Source organism: Macrosteles quadrilineatus, unplaced genomic scaffold (assembly GCF_028750875.1).
Source record: "Macrosteles quadrilineatus isolate MER2022 unplaced genomic scaffold, UCM_ALF_1.0 Scaffold_1__1_contigs__length_201487025, whole genome shotgun sequence".
NCBI classification, from domain to species: Eukaryota; Metazoa; Arthropoda; class Insecta; order Hemiptera; family Cicadellidae; genus Macrosteles; species Macrosteles quadrilineatus.
The window spans coordinates 3813170-3837313 of record NW_026542594.1 but is presented as its reverse complement, the minus strand read 5'-3'; the positions used below and the strand labels follow the sequence as shown (position 1 = coordinate 3837313).

At 35.1% G+C, this 24144-nt stretch overlaps 1 protein-coding gene across 3 annotated transcripts; it reads left to right on the top strand.

Moving 5' to 3' along the window:
* The first annotated feature begins 2631 nt into the window (after positions 1–2631).
* LOC128983019 (ADP-ribosylation factor-like protein 3) lies at positions 2632–23243 on the top strand. 3 transcript variants are annotated; one of them, XR_008489779.1, is made up of 5 exons: positions 2632–2834; positions 8490–8750; positions 11349–11585; positions 13223–13399; positions 23226–23243. XR_008489779.1 is itself a non-coding variant. In XM_054402140.1 (4 exons), the coding sequence occupies exons 1-4, from the start codon at positions 2832–2834 to the stop codon at positions 13265–13267; spliced, it is 546 nt and encodes a 181-aa protein (XP_054258115.1). In that variant the 5' UTR covers positions 2632–2831; the 3' UTR covers positions 13268–16208. The 3 variants fall into 3 exon arrangements, 1 of the variants encoding a protein (XP_054258115.1); XR_008489778.1 differs by lacking the exon at positions 23226–23243 and adding an exon at positions 13778–16208; XM_054402140.1 differs by lacking the exon at positions 23226–23243 and having other exon boundaries at positions 13223–16208.
* Positions 23244–24144: the final 901 nt, after the last annotated feature.

Sequence of the window (24144 nt, the reverse complement as noted above, 5' to 3'; positions counted from 1 at the left end):
CAGCTGGAGGGTAGAAGTTTCGCTCCCGAACAGATTTGCTGGGCAGGGACTAGCCGCTAGTCGTCCACTGGGGAGTATAATTGGTCCAACGTTGTAAAACAGTTCGTTTGGTCCAAAATCGTTTTATCCTCCGGTTGGGGAGTATTTCATTTGGCCCAAAATCGTTTGGTCCAACACTCTAATACGAGTTTGTTTGGTCCAACAGAGTATGAACTATTGCATCCCTCACATTGAAGGCGTTCAAATAATCGCTGTCACGTCGTCAACCCAACCGCCTGTGAGGCCTATTTATTGTTTTGTGTTATGTTTCTAAATAATTTATATGTTTGCATTTATATACACGCACATATACATCAATAGTATTTAAATAACTTGAATCAAACGTATTTAAATAACATTAGGTTTAACGAGTACCTAGGTTTGCTGCTACATCGAAACTAATAAATTGTGTTTTTTAGTAAAATATTAATAGCTTTAGTATAAAATAAAACAATTTGCCAAGTTTGATCAAAAATATATCCAAAAACAAGCAAACTACGACATTTTTCAATATTCTCCATAAGATTAACATGGAAATTTTAAATTTACAATTTTTAAATTTTCTCCGTTAACAAAAACCGTAAAAAAAACACTTTGATATACTAAATTATTTGTTTTTTAAGCTCTTTAAAAAGGTCTAGGGATAAATTGGGAAGTTCTGTGTTTTGAGGGTCACAAATGAGAAAAAAAGTTTTGCCCCATAAAACCACTAGCGTCTAGACTGCCAGTGCAACTCCGAGGAACGAGGATCAGATCACCCCCCACCACCGCACCATGTCTTACGCTTCCGTTCCGAATCATGCCGGCACATCAGCATAGTTTAACTCTTCGCGGAAAATTGTTATCTCTATCACTGTCGCTGTCAAAACATATCGTTTATAGGTCAAATTTCAATTAAAAATAATTGAACTGTCATAACCTAACCAAACTAACCAAACTTGTTGGTAATGAAAAACTCGAATGAAGGTTTACTAATCGAAAAAATAGTTCTGTTCTAAAAATAAAATTATAAGTGTCTCAAATTCAATTTTATAATTTTAATGATAAAATTAAACTGTCATAACATAACCAAACCAACCAAACTTGCTGATATGAAAAAATTGTTGACAAAAAGTTAGTGCAACCAAATAGTTCTGTTCTAAAAATAAAATTATAAATGTCTCAAATTCAGTTTTATAATTTTTAAATTATAACCTAACCAAACCAACCAAACTTGCTGATATGAAAAAAAATGTTGACAAAAAGTTAGTGCTATCAACGGGATTCGAACCCGGCACCTTTCGATTATCAGCCCGACACGCTATCCACTACACCACCAAGGCTCATGACAATGCTCCGTATCGTTGCGGTAATGGTTGACGTCACGCCATCGGCACGGAGCGGTGGTGGGGGGGGGGGGGGTTTCAGGGTACTTTCCTGTTAAAGGGAACATTCATTATTATCGATGATTTATTTTCGATATATCGATATTTTTGTTTTCCATCCGATATATTGATAGTAACAAATTGAAACATATCAGCTGACAAGTACGATATAGGATACAGTAAATAAATATTGTTCCGTGTCAACAAACAATGTAAAAAAATATTATATTGAAATGAAACTGTTCTAAACTAACCTAACCAACCAAACTTGCTGTAACAATTCAAAATTCCGTTTGATAGCCTATTCCCCATATTGCTTCTTCTGTTACCAAATAAATGGAATATTGAAACGGTAACTTAGCCTATACAGCAAGTTTGGTTAGTTATGTTAGGTTAGTTTAGAATAGTTTCATGTCCTAATCAATATATAGGCCAAATATATATATATATATAGCCAATATATAGGCTATTATTTTTGCCTAAACAAGGTTGGTTCTTAATTTGTAATTTAAATGCGTATGAAGTAATTAAAACCAAATATCGTGAAGCACCAATCGTGAAGTAAAACAAAAATATCGATATATCGAAAATAAATCATCGATAATAATGAATGTTCCCTTTAACAGGAAAGTACCGGTTTCAGATCTGATCCTCTTTCCTCGGAGTTGCACTGGCTGCCTAGATGCTTATCATAAACCCCCGTTCCCATTGTCCGATCATGCTGGTTCGCGAACTCATATAAGTTTATCCTGCCTGACACATTTAACACACGAAACCAAATTTAATCAAAATCGGACAAAAATTATTTAAGTTATCGCGTTCACGGACGAATATATATATATACATGTATACAAATTTGAACGAATGGTGTTTTTGGCCTCTGGGGACATCAAAATTAAAAAGTAAATCGGTCCCGAACCTTGGTCTTACCGTGCCACCTACGGTAATAACTACTTCCCTGTAGGGAAATTCTCTAAAAACAAAAGGCTCGTTGGTTAGATCATTGACTATATAACAGATAACACTACTGGTCAGTGACGTCAGCGCTATGATCGCCCCTTCCCGCCAGAGTGTGCTGATTGCTTGTTCACAACCAAAAATGCATGGGGTTTTCAATCTAGTAGTGTTTATAGTCAATGGTTAGATAGACAGACTAGACAGCTGGAGCTGACAGCTGTTTGATTGATAGGATACAGACGACAGACGAGACAACTAGCCTAGCCGACAACCGACGACGAACCAACAATCAACGACAACTGGAACTGAGAACTGAGTTCTGTTAATTTTGTATTTGTATTTACAGTTTATTACTTTATTTAATTTCAGTTATAGTTTATGTATCTAAAATATTGTTGTGTCTAACCATACTTGCATATCCTTCTCTTATGGTACGATCACAGTGAAGTGAATCACAGAAGAACATTGATAATGGTAAGTTAAGTTGGTTAGGGATAAGTTGGGCCCTATTATGTAGCCCTAGGCATTGAAATAACTTTTTTGTCGTAACAGCTTTTACGTTAAGACAGATGTACCTACCAAAAGCTGACATAAATGCTTTGTGTGTAAAATAGGCTAACAAGTTTAGTTTAGCATATGATCAAATTACCTCGCTTATTGCCAGAACGTTTTACTATGTATAGCAGGAGCATAACTTACATCATAATGCATAGCATACAATGTATAGCATCATCGAATTTCCATACATTCCATACATTACTTACATGTTAGGCCTATGTAAGTAATAATACTTACTTACTGAGACGAGTAAGTAAGTAAGTATCATTACTTACATGGGTCTAGGCCTATTCACACAAGTAAGGGCAGATCCACTGCAATATGTACTTGCTTACTTACTTGATACTTGGTTTTCACCTTTGACCAACAAAGTTGGATTGATTGCGTCTTATTTACATTAAAAATATTAAAAACATTTCTTGCCAGGAGTATAACGGTCGACTAAGCAAACTCTGGCGTAGCGTTGACTTAAATCGCTTTTTGTCTAGAGCACGAACTCCTTTCAGCAGCGTATTAAAAAGCCGAATATTTATTTATTTATTTGTTCACGGTATAACACCATTTTTACAGGGTTGACATTACAGGGTTGACATGCTGATAACTATAATAGCAAGCGAATAGCAAGCGATGGGTAGGAGTTCAGAGTGTGACTGAGTCGGCAGCGGTCAAAGATGAGTCGGTCAAGATAACATGCTCTGCGTGTCCCGTAATCGTGCTGCACGCTTCTAGTCATAAAGGATGATTCATTTTCTGGCTGCACTTTACTTTAGGTCCTACACTCATTCGAATGAAAATATCGATCCACAGCAATATCCTGATAATTAGACCAATTCGTACCTATATACCAAGGCAAGAATGTGGTTCAGATTCCACTAAAAACTGTAGGTCCCTTAGTTGCCATTAGCTGTATGGGCTATTAATTAACAGCTGTGTCTAAGGAATGTCAGCCTTAGTCACTAACAAGACTACAAGATTGGGCCACTCATCCTACACTCATCTCCATTCATACTTGGCTTAAAATACCTACTTTGTATGGTCGCCATTTCATTGAACATTATTAACATGTGAGAGAATTTCTCTCTTCCTTGTGCCCCCAACAAACCTAAAACCTCTTGGGTCCCTGGGCTCGGGCCCAGCGAATACTGTAAGTTAGATAACTAAGAGGTCCTATGTTTACCACAATAAAGGAGTTTCATTTGACTTAATTTCATAAAGCTATGTAGCCTACAAGTAATTTGTATTTAGCTGAACTAAAATAAAGACAAGCCTAACCTGGAAAACATGTATAGCGATGTTTAATCTGTATGAAATAATATCACCACTACAGTATATGAATATTTTGATAAAGTTTTTATTTTGCAAACAAATGAAGAAGTGGGTGAAATCGTAACATAGTCAAAAACCAAACATTTTTAACAAAACAAGCAACAGCTGTTACATAATCAATATTAAAATAAAGTATAGACCAATAAATAAAGTAAAAAAATAAAGTATCAATATTAAAATAAAGTATAGACCAATAAATAAAGAAAAAAAATAAAGTATAGTAGTTTGGTTAGTTAGGTAAGGTTAATCTAACCTAACTAACCAAACGATACATCGAATGAAACAATCGAATAGTAGATATTTTCATTTGGTTGTTTGTGTAGGACCTAAAGTAAATTGCAGCCCATTTTCTTTCAGGAGGGCTAGGATGTTAAGCACATATTGGCTATGTATGGTCAGGATAGCAAGCTCCTTGAAAATTGGCCGACAATGGTAATCGACGATGTTATTATTCGTACATCCTATACATAACTTAAACCACACCAGTACACATCCATTATTCGTATGTTCTTTTGAAGTAGCAGCAGACTTTGGGTGGCAGGGCTATGCCCCCACACCACCAGACCATAGTTTTTATGGCTATGGAAGAAAGAGTGGTTGACCATTATCAGATAGGGACGAGTGATCTGGTTTTAGTTTTCGTACGAGGTATAGAATCCTGCTTAATCTAGCGCATACCTTCTCAATATGCTGACTCCAATTGATTTTTGAATCAATCCAAAAGCCAAGTAGTTTGACTGCCTCATCGTCAGTACCTTTCTTGAGAGTGCAGGTGATGGCTTGAATTTTCTCAACATTTAGTTTGAGCCGGTATCTTGCAAATCACTCCTTGGTCTCATCAAGCAAGTAGGATGCCTTCAGCCTCCAGATCATTTTGGTTTCTGTGCCTCGTAAACAATGTAGTGTCGTCAGCAAAGAGAAGTGTGCGCCTGTATATATATATATATATATATATATATATATATAGGTCATTCATCGTGACGACAAACAGGATGGGTCCTAGCACAGATCCTTGGGGCACACCATTGTGTAGCTCTTTGATTTGAGAGGAGGCTCCTTGTAGTGACACAAGTTGTCTCCTGTTGTGAAGGTAATCAGTTAAGGTTCTATGGGCCGTTCCAGCGATGCCATACTTGGATAGCTTGACTAGGAGTAAGTCATGGGAGACTACGTCAAAAGCCTTGCTGAGGTCGCAAAGGCTGAGATGTACGGAGTCGTTAGCTTCAAAGGCCGCAGAGATGTCCTTAATAAGACTGAGAAGGGTGGAGGTAGCGGAACACCAGGTCCTAAATCCATGTTGTGAGTCACTAAAAAGGTTATTCTTTTCAAAAAAGTTCACCAGTTGTTGCTTCATGACCGCCTCAAAAACTTTGGAGGAAACAGGGAGGATAGAAATCAGTCTGAAGTTTGCGGGTTGCGCTGGATCGCCTTTTTTGAAGATAGGGGGGGGGGGGGTTTGAGCTATTTTCAGATTGTCCGGGAAAACTCCTTCAGATAAACAGTTATTTACTAAAAAGGCAAGAGGTTTAGCTAGGCCTATCTGCTTCATTACTGACTTTAGGACGTGGGTTGAGATTCCATTACCCATGTCCTGGACTATGAGAATCTTTAAAACTAGAGACTAATTTTATATTGTCAGACTCACTCACCTTAAGTCCAGTTAAAAAAGTTAGTGGGGGTTAGATCAGCGAGGTCTTCAATTGTAGTTTTCTGCAACAGAGGTAAGTTGGGGATTATTTCATCTGCTATGCTAGTAAAATAATCGTCGCCAGACGACAATGGGGATATCGGGGCATGACTGGAGGGTCTGTGCTATGTTGTTGAAATTGTGATCTTTGATTTTATCCTCTTATGTTAGGTTGTTCCAATCTTTAGTAACTGCTAAGGACACTTCATCCCACAACTTCTTTTTCAAATTAATATCCGAATAGTCTTTCAATGACTTAAAATATAAAGGTGTCCTCTTCTCAAATTCATCAAATAATTGTTTGACATCCTCATCACGGACACTCATATTTAAGTAATTTTCTAAAAACTTCACACAACAAAAAGATACCAAACACTAGTGACAGTTCTGGCCACGAGTAGCTGAATTCCTGGGGTGAGACTGAGCGACAATTTAGTCGCATGTGTGCGCGTCTACATTTGTTTCAATGGATACCAAACCTGGAACGACAGTCCCGCGACAATTGAGTCGCAGAGCTGTCTCTGACAAATTGGGTCCGGTAACATCAGTTGCAATAGTTGCGCGACTGTCCCTAGACTGTTTCCTTTGTATGCGCACTCCAATTTAAAACAATGGTGAACATTTTAGTAGGGCAACTGTTGCTAGACTCAAATTGCCTGTGTGCGCCTGGCTTAACTGCCACAGACGGTTCCAACATACCACACTGCTGGCCTTTACTACTTCCTTCACCACTTCCTACGTCGTGGGCCTGTTTACCTTCCTTCCCATAGCATTTTAGTATTTTACGTTAATCTAACTGCCCCAAAGCATTCCCACACTCCGCACTCGCACTGCTAGCCTTTAAGACTTCCTTTACCACTGCCTACGTCGTGGACCTGTTTCCCTCCCTTCCCACAGAATTTTAATATTTGAGATACAATAATCTAACTGCCCCAGAGGGTTCCCACACTCTGCATTGCTAGCCTTTACTACTTCTTTCACCACTTCCTACATCATGGACCTGTTTCCCTCCCTTCCCATAGCATTTTAGGATTGCAGATACATTAATATAACTGCCACAATTGTTTCCCACACTCCGCACTTCTCGCCTTTTTACTTCCTTCACCACTTCCTACGTCGTGGACCTGTTTAAGTTTGCCATTTATGAGATGGATCCATTAGAATGTGATTCACCAACAAATTGAAGATATAATGTTGTTTATTTATAACCTCATTTAGCTACGTAAATAAAATCTGATAAATACTTTAGCTAAGAAAGTATGTTTTATCCATGTCTGTACCTATTCGATCAGTGGTCGTTTCCAAATCGCGACTTAAATGTAAACCTAAGACTTTCTCTGTATGATTTTATCAGTTCTCATCATCAGCATTTTTTTCCTTTGTACTGTGTTTAGGTCGTGGCTTGATTTTAACATATGCTGTGATTCTTTGTTTTGTTTACATTTACCTGGTTATTTTGTAACCATCATAGCAACCCATAAGACCAATGTTAAAAATTAAAAACTTTTAGTTACTTAAAAATTATAGCACAGAAAACATAATACTATAACCCAGAATGCCAACCGCATGGTAAAAAGCATTAAGTGTTTTGAGAGAGCTTTGCCTGTCAATCGTAGGCAGCGCCACCAGGGGTTGCCATGCACTCAAAACACTTAATGCTTTTTACCACGCGGTTGGCATTCTGGGTTATAGTAATATGTTTTCTGTGATTATAGGCACTATCAAAAATTGAAATTGGTTACGTCTAAACCATCCAAACATTTGACAAAACAACCTTGGTAAGCTTGGCTAAAATATGTTCAGCCGTTATTGAGATTAAGTGTTATAAAGATTGCATTGAAGTTGATCCCAAAGAGCTTCGCTTCGCTCCGCTCAATCACTCAAAATTATCTTTTGTATATTTTTTGTACATATCTTTTCTGTACTGGTATGAATTTTTACTTTGAAGAGAATAACTTAATAGTCTAAGCCTAGAAAACACTTAAAAATTTATCATAGTAGGCCTAAATGATCTAGGACAAAAAATGAATTGTCCTGCATTCTAGTGGAAATTTAGAGAACAACAACAAAGTTCAGTTCACGGAGAACAAAATATCACACAAATCTTGTGGTCCCGACAAGAGGTCCCTTTTCTGAAAAGCGATTTTTACAACATGCTTCAATAAAACAATTATTTTAATGAAAAGTACCGTGAGTTAAGACAAAAATTTGTGTTGCTTCCAAAGAGGACATTATAAGCTTTCCTTTGATACCAAAATCGTTTCTTAGATACGAAAAACACCGTTTTTATGCATATTTGTAATTTTCAAATCAGTTTTTCTCAAAATGACCCTTTTCTATAACAAAATTTCAAAGTTCTATAACTTTAACAAAAAAAAATCATACATGCGTGGAATTTTCACCAATTGATTTGGAATTTAATAAAGAATGCAAATATATAAATTACTCAAAATTGAAAATTTCCGACAAGAGGTCCCTATTCGCTTTCCACATCACATTTTCTGTATTGAATAGCCAAATAAATTATTTTATTTGTCTTACATTATGTTTTGTTGTAGGGGTTGCTATCAATTTTAAGAAAACTTAAATCTTCTCCAGACAAAGAATTAAGGATTTTACTTCTTGGTTTGGACAATGCTGGAAAAACAACTCTTCTGAAAAAACTTGCTTCTGAAGATGTGACTCATATAACACCGACTCAAGGCTTCAACATAAAATCTGTTCAATCTGATGGATTCAAACTTAATGTTTGGGACATTGGTGGGCAGCGAAAAATCAGACCTTACTGGAGAAATTACTTTGAAAATACAGATGTTCTGGTAAGTTAATTGTGTAGGTAATATTTCAGCACCTTAACTTAGTAGGCCTAAGTGGGGTAAACAATTTATGTTAATAAGTTAAGTTACACCATTGTCAAAATAAATAAGTGTACTAGAGTTTTTGTAGTGGATAGTTTCAGTTTCTATCTCAAGCCCTTCAACCTAAGTATAAGTACATGGACATGGTAGGTACCACTTAACCATAAAACCTTAAAACTGTGTTTGAGCTGTGAATTTTGCTATTAAACCTTAGAAATATAGATACATTATTCTGGTTCTTGATTCCTACAACTGCTGATGCCAGTGATATGATTTTCTGATTTCAGAATATCCCACAATCTTAATGAAATTTTGAATTTTATATTGTACAAGCTTTGCAGGGGGCTTCCACAATCACTTTGGATCCTAATAATTCCTGTCCCTAAAAAATGAAAAAAATATTACAACCAACAATAAGTTGGTAATTATATCGATCTCGAGTGTCAACCCTTCTTATCCGGCCACCACGGGACCAAGCCCCTGGCCGGATAACAATTCGGCCGGATAAACCAACCTTATATGAAAATTACAATTTAGGGCCTATACCTAATAATAATATATCTAATCTATATATGCAAGTTCAAATCGTCAAGTCTGTTTTGGGATTATTTTTTAGAAGAACTAGCTGACCCGGCGAACTTCGTATCGCCTAAGTTATAGGTTTCCCCTAAGACAGACCGATGGAAAGAAAGTACCGTTACGTTTAATTTTCAAGATGATCTCGTTCGCATCGCTCAATCACGTCCTGGTTGAAGTTCGTTCGCTACGCTCACTCACCTTTGGGTTGAAGTTCGTTCGCTACGCTCACTCACCTTTGGGTTGGAGCTCGTTCGCTACGCTCACTCGCCTCCAGGTTGAAGTTCGTTCAGGTTGGAGCTCGTTCGCTGCGCTCACTTGCCTTCAGGTTAGCTCGTTCGCTACGCTCACTCGCCTCCAGATTGAAGTTCGTTCGCTACGCTCACTCACCTTTTGGTTGCAAATTGGCTGTTGTCATAAATGTAAAAGAAATAATAGTCCTGCACCCTGTTGGTAATCCTTGTAATTTTAATGCTATTGAACATCATAGAACAGAACCAACTTGTTTAATTGAAACAGCTGTTAAGATTCATTAATTCCATTTCTCATAAGGTTAACATGGGAAACTCCAGAGCCACTGGGGCGGAGCCCTTTTAAGAATTTCGAAACGGGAAATAGTTTACGTCCGATTCGCATACCTACAGAATTTACACACCAAATTTCATAACGATCGGTGAAGTCGTTCTGGAGGAGTTTGCAGACAAACACTGTGACACGAGAATTTTATATATTAGATAAACATGTTTGTAAAAAGAAAAAAAAACTTTCTAGGTTAAAGTTGCGAAGCAATGAACATACAACTAGGTATACGCTCATTCTTCCCGCATGGGGACGAAACAAAGATAGTGAATAAGGGGAATTAGGCTGAGCTGGCTGTCTATATGTCCTATATGCCTAAATAGGCCTATATTCGACGCCACGATCATAACACTTAGACCTGCTGTCACTTGGTTAACAGTACACTCAGGCCACGGGCAAAAACCTGTTAAACAGGGATAATTTACATTTTAATACGCTGCAATTGTGTATGTAAATAATATATTCTTTTTTTTATATTTTTGATAACCTTTTATAGTGTCGCATATTTGCGATGCCCGGTTTATAGCGAAGACAATAGTGAAAATTATTATACTTTTCTTGAAATAGTCCAAACCCCGCATATATGCGACAGTTCATTTTTGTATATGTTTTGAGGTGAAAGTAAGTAAAAAAACAGATTATTCAAGAACAGTTTATAATTGAACAAATATAAAAGCTACATATGATAATGCAGCATACATACAGCATACATACATACAGTGATGTAGAAAAGTAAAGACCAGTTTTTCCAACTATCATATGACGTAATTTATAATCATATCCACAGACCAAGCGACACAGTTGTGCGTCAGACATCCCTGTTGACCACTGCAGAGAATTCAGTGCCTTCAAATCGACCGTTACAAAGATATACGCCTTTTGATAACATTGGAACACCGACGCAAATATTTGTTGTCAATCTATTTTAATGTGTCTAGTCATCGCGAGGGCAGTCTGTGGGTAGAAACCGGCTGTCGCATATTTGCGTCACTGGTCTATGTGAATGGAAAATTTGGTACTATTGCAGTAGTGAACGTGTTTAGAAATAGCGGAGTTCAAAGAACAAATTTTGTGTTAGCGTATTAATTATATAGATTGTGCAGGGCAAACTCCCCATCAATGGATATGAACACATATTATTAAATAAATTAATTTAAGCTTTTTGTACATTTTAGTGATGGTTCCATGAAATTTGGCATGATTGGTAAAGACGTCAATGGCTCAGATATTGTACTCACATCTTGCCTCTTGTTACCTCCTTAGCATAGTCCTTCCTGCTATCAGAAAATCAGTTTTATAGACTGTAGTTTAGAAAGGAGTTATTGGAAATGTATTTGATATACAGTAAATAAATAGGCTAGTTTTTTGTAATGTTATAATTATGATTTTAACTCTTTTTTTTAGATTTATGTGATTGATAGTTCTGACCGCAAACGCTTGGACGAAACTGGTTATGAACTTTCAGAATTGTTGATGGATGAAAAGTTGGTCGGAGTTCCATTGTTGGTCTATGCCAACAAACAAGATTTGTTACATGCAGCCTCTGCCTCAGACATTGCTCAAGGTCTGGCTCTGCACATGATAAAGGACCGACCCTGGCAGATACAAGCTTGTAGTGCTACAGCTGGAGAAGGAGTCAAGGTATTCTATCTTGGTTTTAAGATATTGTATCATTCTTATCTGTAGTTCAGTTTGATGGCTGACAAGCACGGGTGTCCATCAAAATGGGGAACCAAGGGGCTGAGAATTCCGGGAAGTTTGTGTAAATTTGTTGAATCGAGAACTATGCAGGATTTTTTAATCTGAAGTCACAGCAAAAGTGTTAAACCCCTTCCGAGGTCAAGGCAAAATCAAGAGCATCTTCTGCGGTCACAGCAAGATCAAAACTGGACTCAGCTATCTTTGTCAGGAACAGCTGGTCTTAGTCACTAACAAAGATACAAGTGAGATCTTCTATATGGCCACACCTCATCTTTCACTCATATTTGGGTTTATATAGACATATAGGTGGCGTCCCCATCTCAAATTATAATGATTAAGAAAATTTTTTGCCGTCACAGCCAAATCATGAACATAGTCCGTGATTTCGGCGAAACCCGAAACATCTTCCGCGGTTGCATAAAAATAAAAAAAAATTTCTGCAGTCACGGCAAAATTAAGAGCATCTTCAGTAGTCACGGTGAAATCAACGTCTACCGTGGTCACAAGAACATCATTCCTGGTCTTAGCAAAATCATGCACATCTTCCAAGGTTAAGAAATAATCTTGGGCATCTTCCCCAGTCATGGGACATCAACAATTAAAATATGCACATAGTGGCGTCCTCATCTTAAATAATTGATAATTGATAATTGATAACGTCTCTCACAATCACGGTAAAATCATCAATTTTTCGATCGCGCATCATTTGTATACGCTTTCCGCAGTAGCAGATATTTGTGCTCGGCTCGACTCGATCCAAGCTTGGCTCGATAATCGTTTTCTATCCGTACGAATCACTTGTTTTAACCGTGCATACCTGAAAATATGGATTATCCGCAGACCCCAAGTAAAACGTACCTTGGGGACTAGGAATGAAAAAATCAGTGAATTTTGTCTAGTCGTTCTGCCCAAAATAACAGATAACCTATAAGAAACAGTCCTCACTATGCCTCTGGACACAGTAGTAAGTATTAAAATTTTAACAACAATGCAACAAATATCCATTGACAAAGCAAATTTAAAAAAGCGTAAAATTAGAATCAAACGTTTTGATCTAAATTTTAATTATTTCCCAGAAGTACCCCAACTAGGACCACTATTTTTACTGAGTTAACTCCTATGTAAAAGCCAGATGGACGCTCATGCTGAAAAGATATTAATTGGCTGCATTTTCTGTAATCTGGACTATTGGGACTGCACCAGTCCAGGTAGCTGCAGTTGTGAGAAATGTTTAATAACTATTTGTAGTAGCGGTTAAGGTGTCTAGCTTGGTGATGGGTTTTCACAATTGAAATTACTGGAATCTTCACATGAAAACAGCATGCACTTTCTTCACCCTCATAACTGGTCAGGCACTTTACTTTAGTTATCAATGTTCTAAGTGTAGCCTACCTACTCTGTGTAGGCCAACATTTTATCAAAGCACTAAAGCTGGCCATACGTAACCGTGGCTGGGATACGTATGCTACCAGTCTGAGAAAATTTCCTATAGGTCTTCTTTTTCTATGACCATAGTTTAAAAAATATTCTTCATCCTATTTCTAGAACTTGTGATTAACCATTTTTATTCGTTGCAGGATGGAATGGAATGGGTGATACGGAATGTAGGGAAAAAGAAATAAAACGATACCTGAAGTGCCTGAATAAATGATCTACTACCGACGAATCTGAAGAGAAAATTAGTGCCTTCTCTTGGGTAAATTGTGAGAAACATGACGACAAGTAGGCCTATTTGATTCACAAAACAGATATAGGTAATACTATTTCTATTTCTTTACAAATTTTTTATACCAAAGATAAATTATTGTTATATTATGTTTTCTAGTCAACTACATTTAGCTTGGTTTTGTAATTATTTTATATTAAAGTCCAGTCTGCTTTTATAGACTTAACTTAATGATGCTTATGAATCGTATATTTTTGATTTTTGACCATCATACGCTGCCGTTTGTACTCTATATTTATATGTAGATATATATATATATATATAAATTATCTGGGTAAGTTAATCGAATGGCTACTGAACTCCCTTCATATCTGAAGGTCGCTGGTTTGATTCCAAGTGAGATTGTTGCCAAATCCAGATGCCATTTGTCATTGGGCTATCAATTAATGATGTTGTCTAATTACAGGTCTAGGTTGGATAGTTACTAGACCAGGGTTTGGACTGTTCCCTTATACTGAACGTGAAATAAATGCCACTGGCGTAGAAAGACACAATTTAAAAAAAATTATAATTACAGTACAAACCTGCTAATCTATCACATACGTGACCGAGACCATGGTCTGAACAATAAAAAGGTCATACTATTCAAAAGCATATTAAAAGACCATATTAATTTCTTGAATGACATTTATTTAAAATAATACAGTATGTGTAGAACAATATACTCTTAAAACTTTTAAATGTTGCATTATTTGTGTTCAAAAGTATATTTATTTTACCATAGTTGACATAAATACAGTAAAAGTTATATTTTTTGCCTCACTACCAGCAATAAATATACAAGATAAGTAAAATACAACTCATACAGACATTTTAAACACTGATAATTGTTTAACCTAATAATAATTTCTTATTTCACCACTTTGAAAACATAGAATACTCATACTTGTTTTTAGATGTATCATGCAGCAGATTTGAGCTTAACTCTCTTGACTTATCAATTATTTCATGTGGGATCTCACAACATTGTCTATTGTATTGTAATGCATTCTGTGATAATGGAATAATTGGTAAATGATCACAGTAATCTTTACAATGGCAGTCCTCAATTGGAGTGATTCACATTCAAACTAATGGAATATTAGCATTATTGCAGTGGGTGAGCCTATTATGTGCCGGGGAGAGGTAGTTAGCTTCATCGACACCCTGTAGCCTGTAGCGTTCTTGTAATTTCATTACAAAACTGACTGGTAAATCTATTGTACACTAGCTGACTTTACTCGTGGCCCTATTCCAGCTGACTTCAACTGTTCCTTTCTGTAAACGATTTCGGGTCCATAAGAGTATAAAAAGCAACTGCTTACCGTGAAGTGTGACGGAAATTTGAATAGCAGCCAAATTGAGCTATAATGCAGAAAATAAGGAGTTTTACTGTATCAAGGGGGGAAAATAATTTTAGTAGAATAAAAAGACAAATATTTGTAATGTTTGTTGTCATCGATAGAATTTAAACAATACACATACAGGCAAACTATACTTTCCATTTTTATGAGTAGTTTTCAAGTACCAAGAGAAAACAGATTCAGGCTGTCAATGAGATTGCTGTTTTCATGTAACAAGTTCTTAAATTTAGTAGAATAGACAGTTGTACAAAAACTAATGGTCACAGCACAGCTGTTGTGAAATCTTTTAGTTGGGTATTTTAAATTTTACTGCTATGGGGTCTCTATATATTCATTAAAATGGCAACTGAAATAAGATGCAGAGACTAGTCTTGCTGACCTCGTCCTGTAATGAATGAATAACTAAAAGTAAAATGGTTTTTTTTCAATTACAAACAGCCAATGACAATGCTGCATCTGTGATGTAAACAGTGGTTCAGGCATCACTGACTAAGATATTCTAAATATCCATGTTGTTATGAAATTCTTTCCTCATTCTTGTTCAAAAAAAAAAAAAACACTCTAAAACTAATTTTAAAAGTGATAAGAAATTTGTTGTGCTTTGAGCTTTATTACGTTTTAATGGTTTTATCTAAAACTTTTGCTATTAGTAGAACTTCAACTATCTGAATCAAAAGGGACCGAACCACTTTCGGATAGTGTGATTTTTGCCGAATTGCGGAGTATATTATAGAAAGTAAGTCAAGTCCAGCCGAGCTTTAACTATTGCGATCGCAGAACCTGTATGCGAAGATTTCACAATTGAAAAATTCACGCTATTGCTGCAATTGCGGAGGGCGATGAAGATTTTTGTGACCACGGGAGATGTTCAGGATTTTTCCGCAATCATGGCTTCTCTTTAATTATTAATAATGATTATTATTACTGTAGTTTTTAAAATTCTTTCTGTAAGCAGTTCGAATAATTGGTGATTCGGATATTTGGAGTTCAGATAAATTTAGCTCTACTCTACTATACTTGATACTTAAACTGTTCTAATTATCCTCATGTGTTTCACATTATAACATTGAATTAAAAATACACACTGTATTTGGGATCTCAACAATTTATTATTAATTATTAATTTATATGTCTTTCACGCTAACTTCACTATATGTATTTTAGGCAGGTAGGTAGGTAGGCCTACCTATATTATACACTATTTTTCTAGTCAGTTAATTTGCTTCAATCCATCCTATGTAGTAGCCTATTAGAATATGAATACAGCTGGATAAGACTGTTGTTTATTAAACATTGATCTCATCAGTTAAGACATTTTATGGCACAGTTATAATTAGTACTGTGATAGTCTAAAGCACAAAAACACTCACCAGACAATATTAAGTAATTAAATATATAATTGTGATATAGCAAATTTTAAGTAAAATGACAAGCACGTTTTAGTTGTGTATCATGTATAACCAGTCCGTCCTAAAAAAGTAAATAAAGATATTTTGGTGGTTTTTTCTTTTGTAACTAACTACCTACCCTTTTTCTATATATTTTTAATTTAATTGATAACATAGATTAAACCAGATCTTTATTATTGTTGAAATGGTAGTTTGTTATTGTCAGGCCTGGTGTGAGAGCCCCTGACTGCTCAGGTAGAAGTTGATTGGATGGGTTCTTTGTGAGTTGCGCCTCAAATCAGGCATTTTAAACTCAACTGAAACATTGCCATTTTATGATCAACAACCACTGGGAGTGTAAGCGTCAATAAGGTATACCTCCTGCAGCACAGGATGCAGATAGAGTGAATTGTATAATATTTGTGTATGCTTAACAGTCCTTATTGCATACAGTACTCTCTACTTATTATTTAAGTTGTATCGCACATTACTTGGTTGGCCGCCTTGATATATAAGAAAAATAAGTATGGTCCAGGACCTGACTAGGGTTCTGTGTGCATGTCGCGTATAGAGAATTTTGCTTTTGCATTTCAATATAGGTGTCTTAGGAAGTGTTTTCCACTCGGGTGTCAAGTTCGCACCTGGTACGTTTTCGAGCTATGACGTCATCAAAATGGCGGCCATTGATTTTTTTAAATCGTATATTTCGCAAACTATTTGTCGGATTGGAATGAACTTTTTTTTGTTTGAAAGATAATTTTAAATGCTACCTGTTGTAAATTTACACATTTGTTGTATGTTTCGTACATTCTTCGTAATTTTGCAAAAACCTGTATTTTTAAATATTTTTGTGTTATTTTTGTTTGTAACGTTTTATTGATACAATTTATCAAAAACCACCAATGAAAAAAGTTGTAGAACGTTTAAAAATCTTTACAAAAATACCGAATTCGATATGTTTTACTCAAAAGATTACGTCAAGAAACTAGATAAATCTCATAAAAACACCAATTTTGGCGCAAAAACGCCTATTAGTCCGGCATCTAGGGGAGTTCGCAAGTCTTATAAAGACAGTTTTACCATTCAATGTTGATGTATGTGTCTAAATAAGTGTTTTCAACTCGGGTGTCACGTCTGCACCCACTGCAGTTTCCGGTTATGACGTCATTAAAATGGCGGAAAGGGCTATATTAAAAATAACTATATTTTACATACCATGTATCGGATCGGAATGAACATTTTTTTGTTTGAAAGATAAGTTTACATGCTATCTTTCTTACATTTACACTTTTGTTTTATGTTAAGTACATTTTTCGTAATTTTGCAAAAACCTATATTTTTAAACATTTTTGTGTTATTTTTGTCGATAACGTTTTATTGATACAATATATCAGAAATAACTTAGAGACAAAGTTGTAGCACGTTAAAAGGGCTTTACAAAAATACCAAATTCGATATGCTTTACTCAAAGGATCACGTCAAGAAACTAGAAAAATCGTACAAAACAACCTAATTCGGCGCAAAAACGCATATAAATCCGACATCGATGGCTGTGTTCGAGTCATATATAGACAGTTTTACCATTCAATGTAAAGATCTAAAGATGTATGTGATGTATGTGTCTAAAGAAGTGTTTTCAACTTGGGTGTCACGTCTGGACCCACTGCAGTTTCCGGTTATGATGTCTTTAAAATTGCTACATGTTACGATTTCACCAACTATTTTACTTAAAATAAGACACCTTCTTTTATGCAAGTAAAAGCACAACAAATCAATGTAATTAGTCCATAAGAATGTTTCCACTATATAAATACACCCGGTGAAGCAATCCTGTCGACTAAGCGATTTGCCTGGATTGATTTTCAATTAATCTATTAAATTAACATTGTTTAAGAATACCTAGGTTTGCTGCTTAAGGGAAACTAATAAAGTGGATTTTTTATTAAAATATTAATAGATTAGTACTGGATAAATAAATCTGCCAATTTTGATCAAAATATATCCATAAACAAGCCAACTACTACAGTTACAATATTGTCCATAAGAATAACATTGGAGTTTTAAACGAAAAATGTTTTTATTTTCTCAGTAACCAATAACCGTTCAAAAACACTTTTACCGTTCAAAAAACATAGGTACTCTTAACAATGTTAATTTAATATATTAATTGAAAATCAATCCAGGCACTTAAAAACACTTCTTTAGACACATACATCAACATTGAATGGTAAAACTGTCTATATATGACTCGAACACAGCCATCGATGTCGGATTTATATGCGTTTTTGCGCCGAATTAGGTTGTTTTGTACGATTTTTCTAGTTTCTTGACGTGATCCTTTGAGTAAAGCATATCGAATTTGGTATTTTTGTAAAGCCCTTTTAACGTGCTACAACTTTGTCTCTAAGTTATTTCTGATATATTGTATCAATAAAACGTTATCGACAAAAATAACACAAAAATGTTTAAAAATATAGGTTTTTGCAGAATTACGAAATATGTACTAAACATAAAACAAAAGTGTAAATGTAAGAAAGATAGCATGTAAACTTATCTTTCAAACAAAAAAATTTTCATTCCGATCCGATACATGGTATGTAAAATATAGTTACTTTTAATATAGCCCTTTCCGCCATTTTAATGACGTCATAACCGGAAACTGCAGTGGGTGCAGACGTGACACCCGAGTTGAAAACACTTATTTAGACACATACATCAACATTGAATGGTAAAACTGTCTTTATAAGACTTGCGAACTGCCCTAGATGCCGGACTAATAGGCGTTTTTGCGCCAAAATTGGTATTTTAATGAGATTTATCTAGTTTCTTGACGTAATCTTTTGAGTAAAACATATCGAATTTGGTATTTTTGTAAAGATTTTTAAACGTTCTACAACTTTTTTCATTGGTGGTTTTTGATAAATTGTATCAATAAAACGTTACAAACAAAAATAACACAAAAATATTTAAAAATACAGGTTTTTGCAAAATTACGAAGAATGTACTAAACATACAACAAATGTGTAAATTTAAAACAGGTAGCATTTAAAATTATCTTTCAAACAACAAAAAGTTCATTCCGATCCGACAAATAGTTTGTGAAATATACGATTTAAAAAAATCAATGGTCGCCATTTTGATTGCGTCATAGCTCGAAAACGTACCACGTGCGAACTTGACACCCGAGTGGAAAACACTTCCTAAGACACCTATATTGAAATGCAAAAGCAAAATTCTCTATACACGACATGCACACAGAACCCTAGTCAGGTCCTGGACTAGTAGCAGCCATCTCTTGGTGGAAATCATTTTTTAGCGTTAGCTGTAGCTACGCTACTTTTAAGATTTTGTAGCTTTCGCGCTACTTTTTTTTAGCGTTAGCTGTAGCTACACTACTTTTAAGATTTTGTAGCTTTGTAGCTAGCTACATTTTAGCGAATTTCCCATATAGGGAATAAGCTATTACCGTAGTACTCATGGTAAGACCTGGACCCGGGACCGATTTTTTTTTTCGTTTTGAGGTCCCTAGAGGCCAAAAACACCATCCGTTCAAATTCATATATATATATATATATTTATATATATATTTATATATTAATTTATATATATATTTATATATATATATATATATATATATTTATATATATATTTATATATATATTTATATATATATTTATATATATATATATATATATGTGTCCGTTAGCGCGATAACTCGAGCAAAAATGATCCGATATTGATGAAATTTGGTACAAACGTGTAAACCTGCGTTTATTCGAACGAGTTCGCGAACCAGCATGATCGGACCATGGGAACGGGGGTTTATGGGGGCTTATATGGGGTAAAAATGGGTTTTTCCCATTTTTGACCCAAAAAACATAAAATTTTGCAATTTCTTTCCAAACAATTTTGTAGAGCTTAAAAAAAACAAATAATTTAGTATGTTGAAGCGTTATAATGCGCGTAATGGTTACGGAGAAAATTCCAAAAAATTGTAAATTTTAAATTCTCATGTTATTCTTATGGAGAAATAAGTAAACTGTTGTAGTTTGCTTGTTTATTAACATGTTTTGCCCAAATTTGGAAAATGTTTTTATTTATTACTAACTATTAACATTTTACATAAAAAAACACTTTTACCCTCCCTGTTGCAGGAAACCTAAGTATGTGTTAAACTGATTCTAAATAGGGAATAAATGTGATATTTTTAAGGAGATATTTTAGTGTAAATCCAATCAGGCAAATGGAAATTCGCTTAGTCTGCAGGTTTGCTGCGGCGGGGGTATTTTAAGTAGTTGTAGGGGAATTTTTACTACTTTTCTCGCTACATTAACATTGATAGAGATAGTGATTTTTATCACAACCTTACGTGAAACAACCTCTTTCAAACTGAGATTTTCAAGAAAATTAGGCCTACTTTCTTGGCTTTATACAGCTGGGTGCAGCCGTTTCATTACCTATTACAACATTGCATGGACATGGAGGTCTCATCTCCTTCATTTACTACTCTATGATTACTGTCAGATAAAATAAAATCGCTAGATGCAGACAACGTTTAAACGTTACCGCTGACAAGAGAAGCATTTGAATGCTTTCAAGTGATTGACAGGGAAATTATATAGTTATCAAATTAGTTTCTTTATTAATCGATAGTTTCAACTTGGGTTTTAATGGATCGAGAAAGCTCTATCATCCTTTGCTTCAGCTGTTGATTGTGGTTCATGATCACAATCCATTCCTTGGTTGCATGACGTGACGAAGATTTTTCAAAGGTTTACCAAATTAAGGAAGAGGAAATTACCTGATGAGATTTAAGATATGCCTAGACTACATAATAATTGTTACGAAAAAATCTCCATATAACATGAAACTTAAATTGAAAAAATAGCATAGTTTGCTCCTGATAACAGCTCTTGTCAAGGACTATTCCGTGGCAATGCTATTGGGTTAATACGAATATCAAGTTCAGTTAATAGGAATATATCTGTTTAGTCGTCGTAAGAACAAGCCTACTATAGCCAACTTGTTACAATTAAGCCAAGTAGGCCTAAATGCTATTTTTACTTTACAATTAAAAAGCCGATTTCAGAATGAGTTGCTGAATCAACGTTGTTAAAGCACAATTTGACCTATGCATAGTGACAAAGGACGATTTCTTGACATTGAAAAGTGTTATTCATAGAACAAGCAACATATCACTATGGTTAAAAGTTATAGCAATGTCGTTTTTAACATTAAAAATAAAGAAAGGCAATAAACTCCAATTTCAGTAGGCTAGGATCTGTAACACAAAAAAGTATTTTTTAATAAACGTTTTACAGTTTTATTGTTTTTAATAGTTGATAAAAGACATCTACAAATGAATGTGCATTAAAGAAATAAAATGGGCTTTGAAAATATAGTTTGGTTGTATGTCCTTTGAACTTAATGAAATTTACATATAAGATGCTTAAAAATAATTCAATATTTAAATAAAAAATAAGTACCAAATATGATAAAAGACCCAACTAACTTATTTTGGTTGTGTTATTGTAATGTTAGGTTTATGTAGTTGCAATTAATTTACATTTACATAATGTGCGTGGAATAAAAGTAACATCTTAGGAAAAGTAGCTAGAATTTTAGCTGTAGTTGTAGCTTGCTACTCTTTCGGAACTGTAGCTAAGCTACTTTTTTGGAAATGTAGCAGTAGTTGTAGCTAGCTACATTTTTTTTTAGTTAGGTACATTTTAAAAGTAGCTTCCCCAACACTGCCCCCACCGCAGCAAACCTGAAGACTAAGTGAATTTCAATCGGTCTAATTGGATTCATACTACAATATTTTCCATAAACAATACATATTTATTTCACATTTAAATAACATTTGATTTAACGAGTAACAAATCGGGGGTTGGTGCAATGGGGTGGGTGAAAAGTGTTTTTCCACCTAATGTTAATAATTTAAGATAAAATAAATAAATTTGCCAAATTTGATTAAAATATATCCACAAACAAGCAAACGACATAACACAGTTTACTTAATTTCCATAATCAAAGAATTGTTTAGCCTCCGGATTACTGTATTATACTTAAAATGGTTTACAATACCTTTAGTAATCCTTTGTTGCTGTTTTAGCAACTAGTTTCTGTTCTTCTGAACGATCATCAGGCCTCAAGGTGTCAGATAATCACTTCATTCGAAGGTCGTTAACAAACAGAGTTCAATAAATAAAACATATACGACACACGATAACGTAGAACGGATACACGTTTACAAAGAACTCGAAACACACGAAGGGACATTGACAAAATTGAATGTGACTGGGCTGAAGTAACATGTGTCCAGTGGAAAACTAGTATTGTCCATCCATTGCCTAAAACATCTAATCCTACTGACTTCAGTGAGCTTAGACCTATATCAGTTTTCTTAGCGATATCAAAATTATTGGAAAAATTAGCAATAAAACAAGTTCTAGAACATTATTATATGAACGCTCAATAATTAAGAACAAATGCTTCCAAAATTACAGTCAGGGCTTAGAATAAACCACAGTACCTGCACTGCATTAGTGAATATGTTTGTAGACTTGTTTGAGGCAAGGGATCGGGGCAGGTGTAGCTCTGTAGTAATGCTTGACTATTCACAGGCAATTGATTCCATAAGCCACAGTTTACTCCCTCGCTAAATTGAGACATCTTATGGTTTTATGGGTAATGCAATTGCTTGGATGCAGTCATACCTTGGAAAAAAGAGAACAGGTGACTAGAGTGGGAGCTGATGTTACACTTTCCCTTGACAAAGTCAGGGGAGTGCCGCAGGGAAGCTGTCTGGTTCCCATTTTATTCACCCTGTTCACTACAGACCTATCCAGTTGCGTACACTTCTGCAATGTGCACGCTTATGCAGATGACTGTCAGATTCATTTATCCTATTATGTCAATTCAATTTACCAAGCTGTTCTGGCAAACGTCAGTGAGCGGTCTATGAAACATGGTCTAAATTTAATTTTACCTCATGTTAAATTTCTAAAAATGTAAATTCACGCAGAGAAAACCCCTTTAGTATGATTTATGCAATTTCAGATTTATACCGTCCGATAGTTGGTTACTTTGACTGTGCTAAACTTCATGTGGATTGTTTCAGCCGTTCAGGAGTATGTAGAAAAACAAAAGCAGTAGAGTTCCGCTAAAAAATTCCCATGTTAATTTTATGGAGGATAGGTAAATTGTTGTAGCTAACTATGGATAGGCCTATATTTCAATCAAATTTAGTAAATTTATTTATTTCAAACCAAGCTATTAACATTTGAATAAAAAACACACTTTCTGGCCTTCCTTTCCTTGTATAGCAGCAAACCTAAGTACTCACTAAACTGATAAGAGCCATATTTCTTTATAAAAGCAAAATATTATGGGAGGTCTTATGTTAGATATCTGTATAAAAGTAAATAATACGTAATTTTCTATTTGTTGATTAGTTTAAATACTGGTGCAGTATAACAAACAATAATTATAGGTTATGTCATTGTCCGAATGGCTACTATTTTATACGCTTATATACCGATTTACAAGTACAGAGATTAAAGGCTGTCTCAACATAAGATGTGGCAGACTACCTGACCAAGAGGGTGGAACAGTACAATGTCACTCCTGATCCTTCAAGTAAATCCAATTTACCAGGCATCAATGAATACTCCCCACTTAAAAAAGTGGAAATATTACCAATAATTAAAATATAATAAATTCGTTATATCCGAAAATAATATTTTTAAAGTTCCCATAAAAACAAATATTTTCATGTTTGTCACATGCAAATCGGTCGATTTTAAGTATTAAAACAAATTTTGATGGTAATGAATGATGACCCTAAATCTTGCGGAATGAGTGGAAACCTCGATTGCAGGCTTTTAAAAATTGATTTAAAAAATGTAAGTTTCCTAGTCCAACACTGGTTCAAGGTCTAGTCCCTGGTTATCAAAACTCAAGTACAACTTAATACACACAGATTCTCTGGTTCCTGACCTGGTTTATTGTCAAAATGTTTAATGAGGTTTTCCTGACCC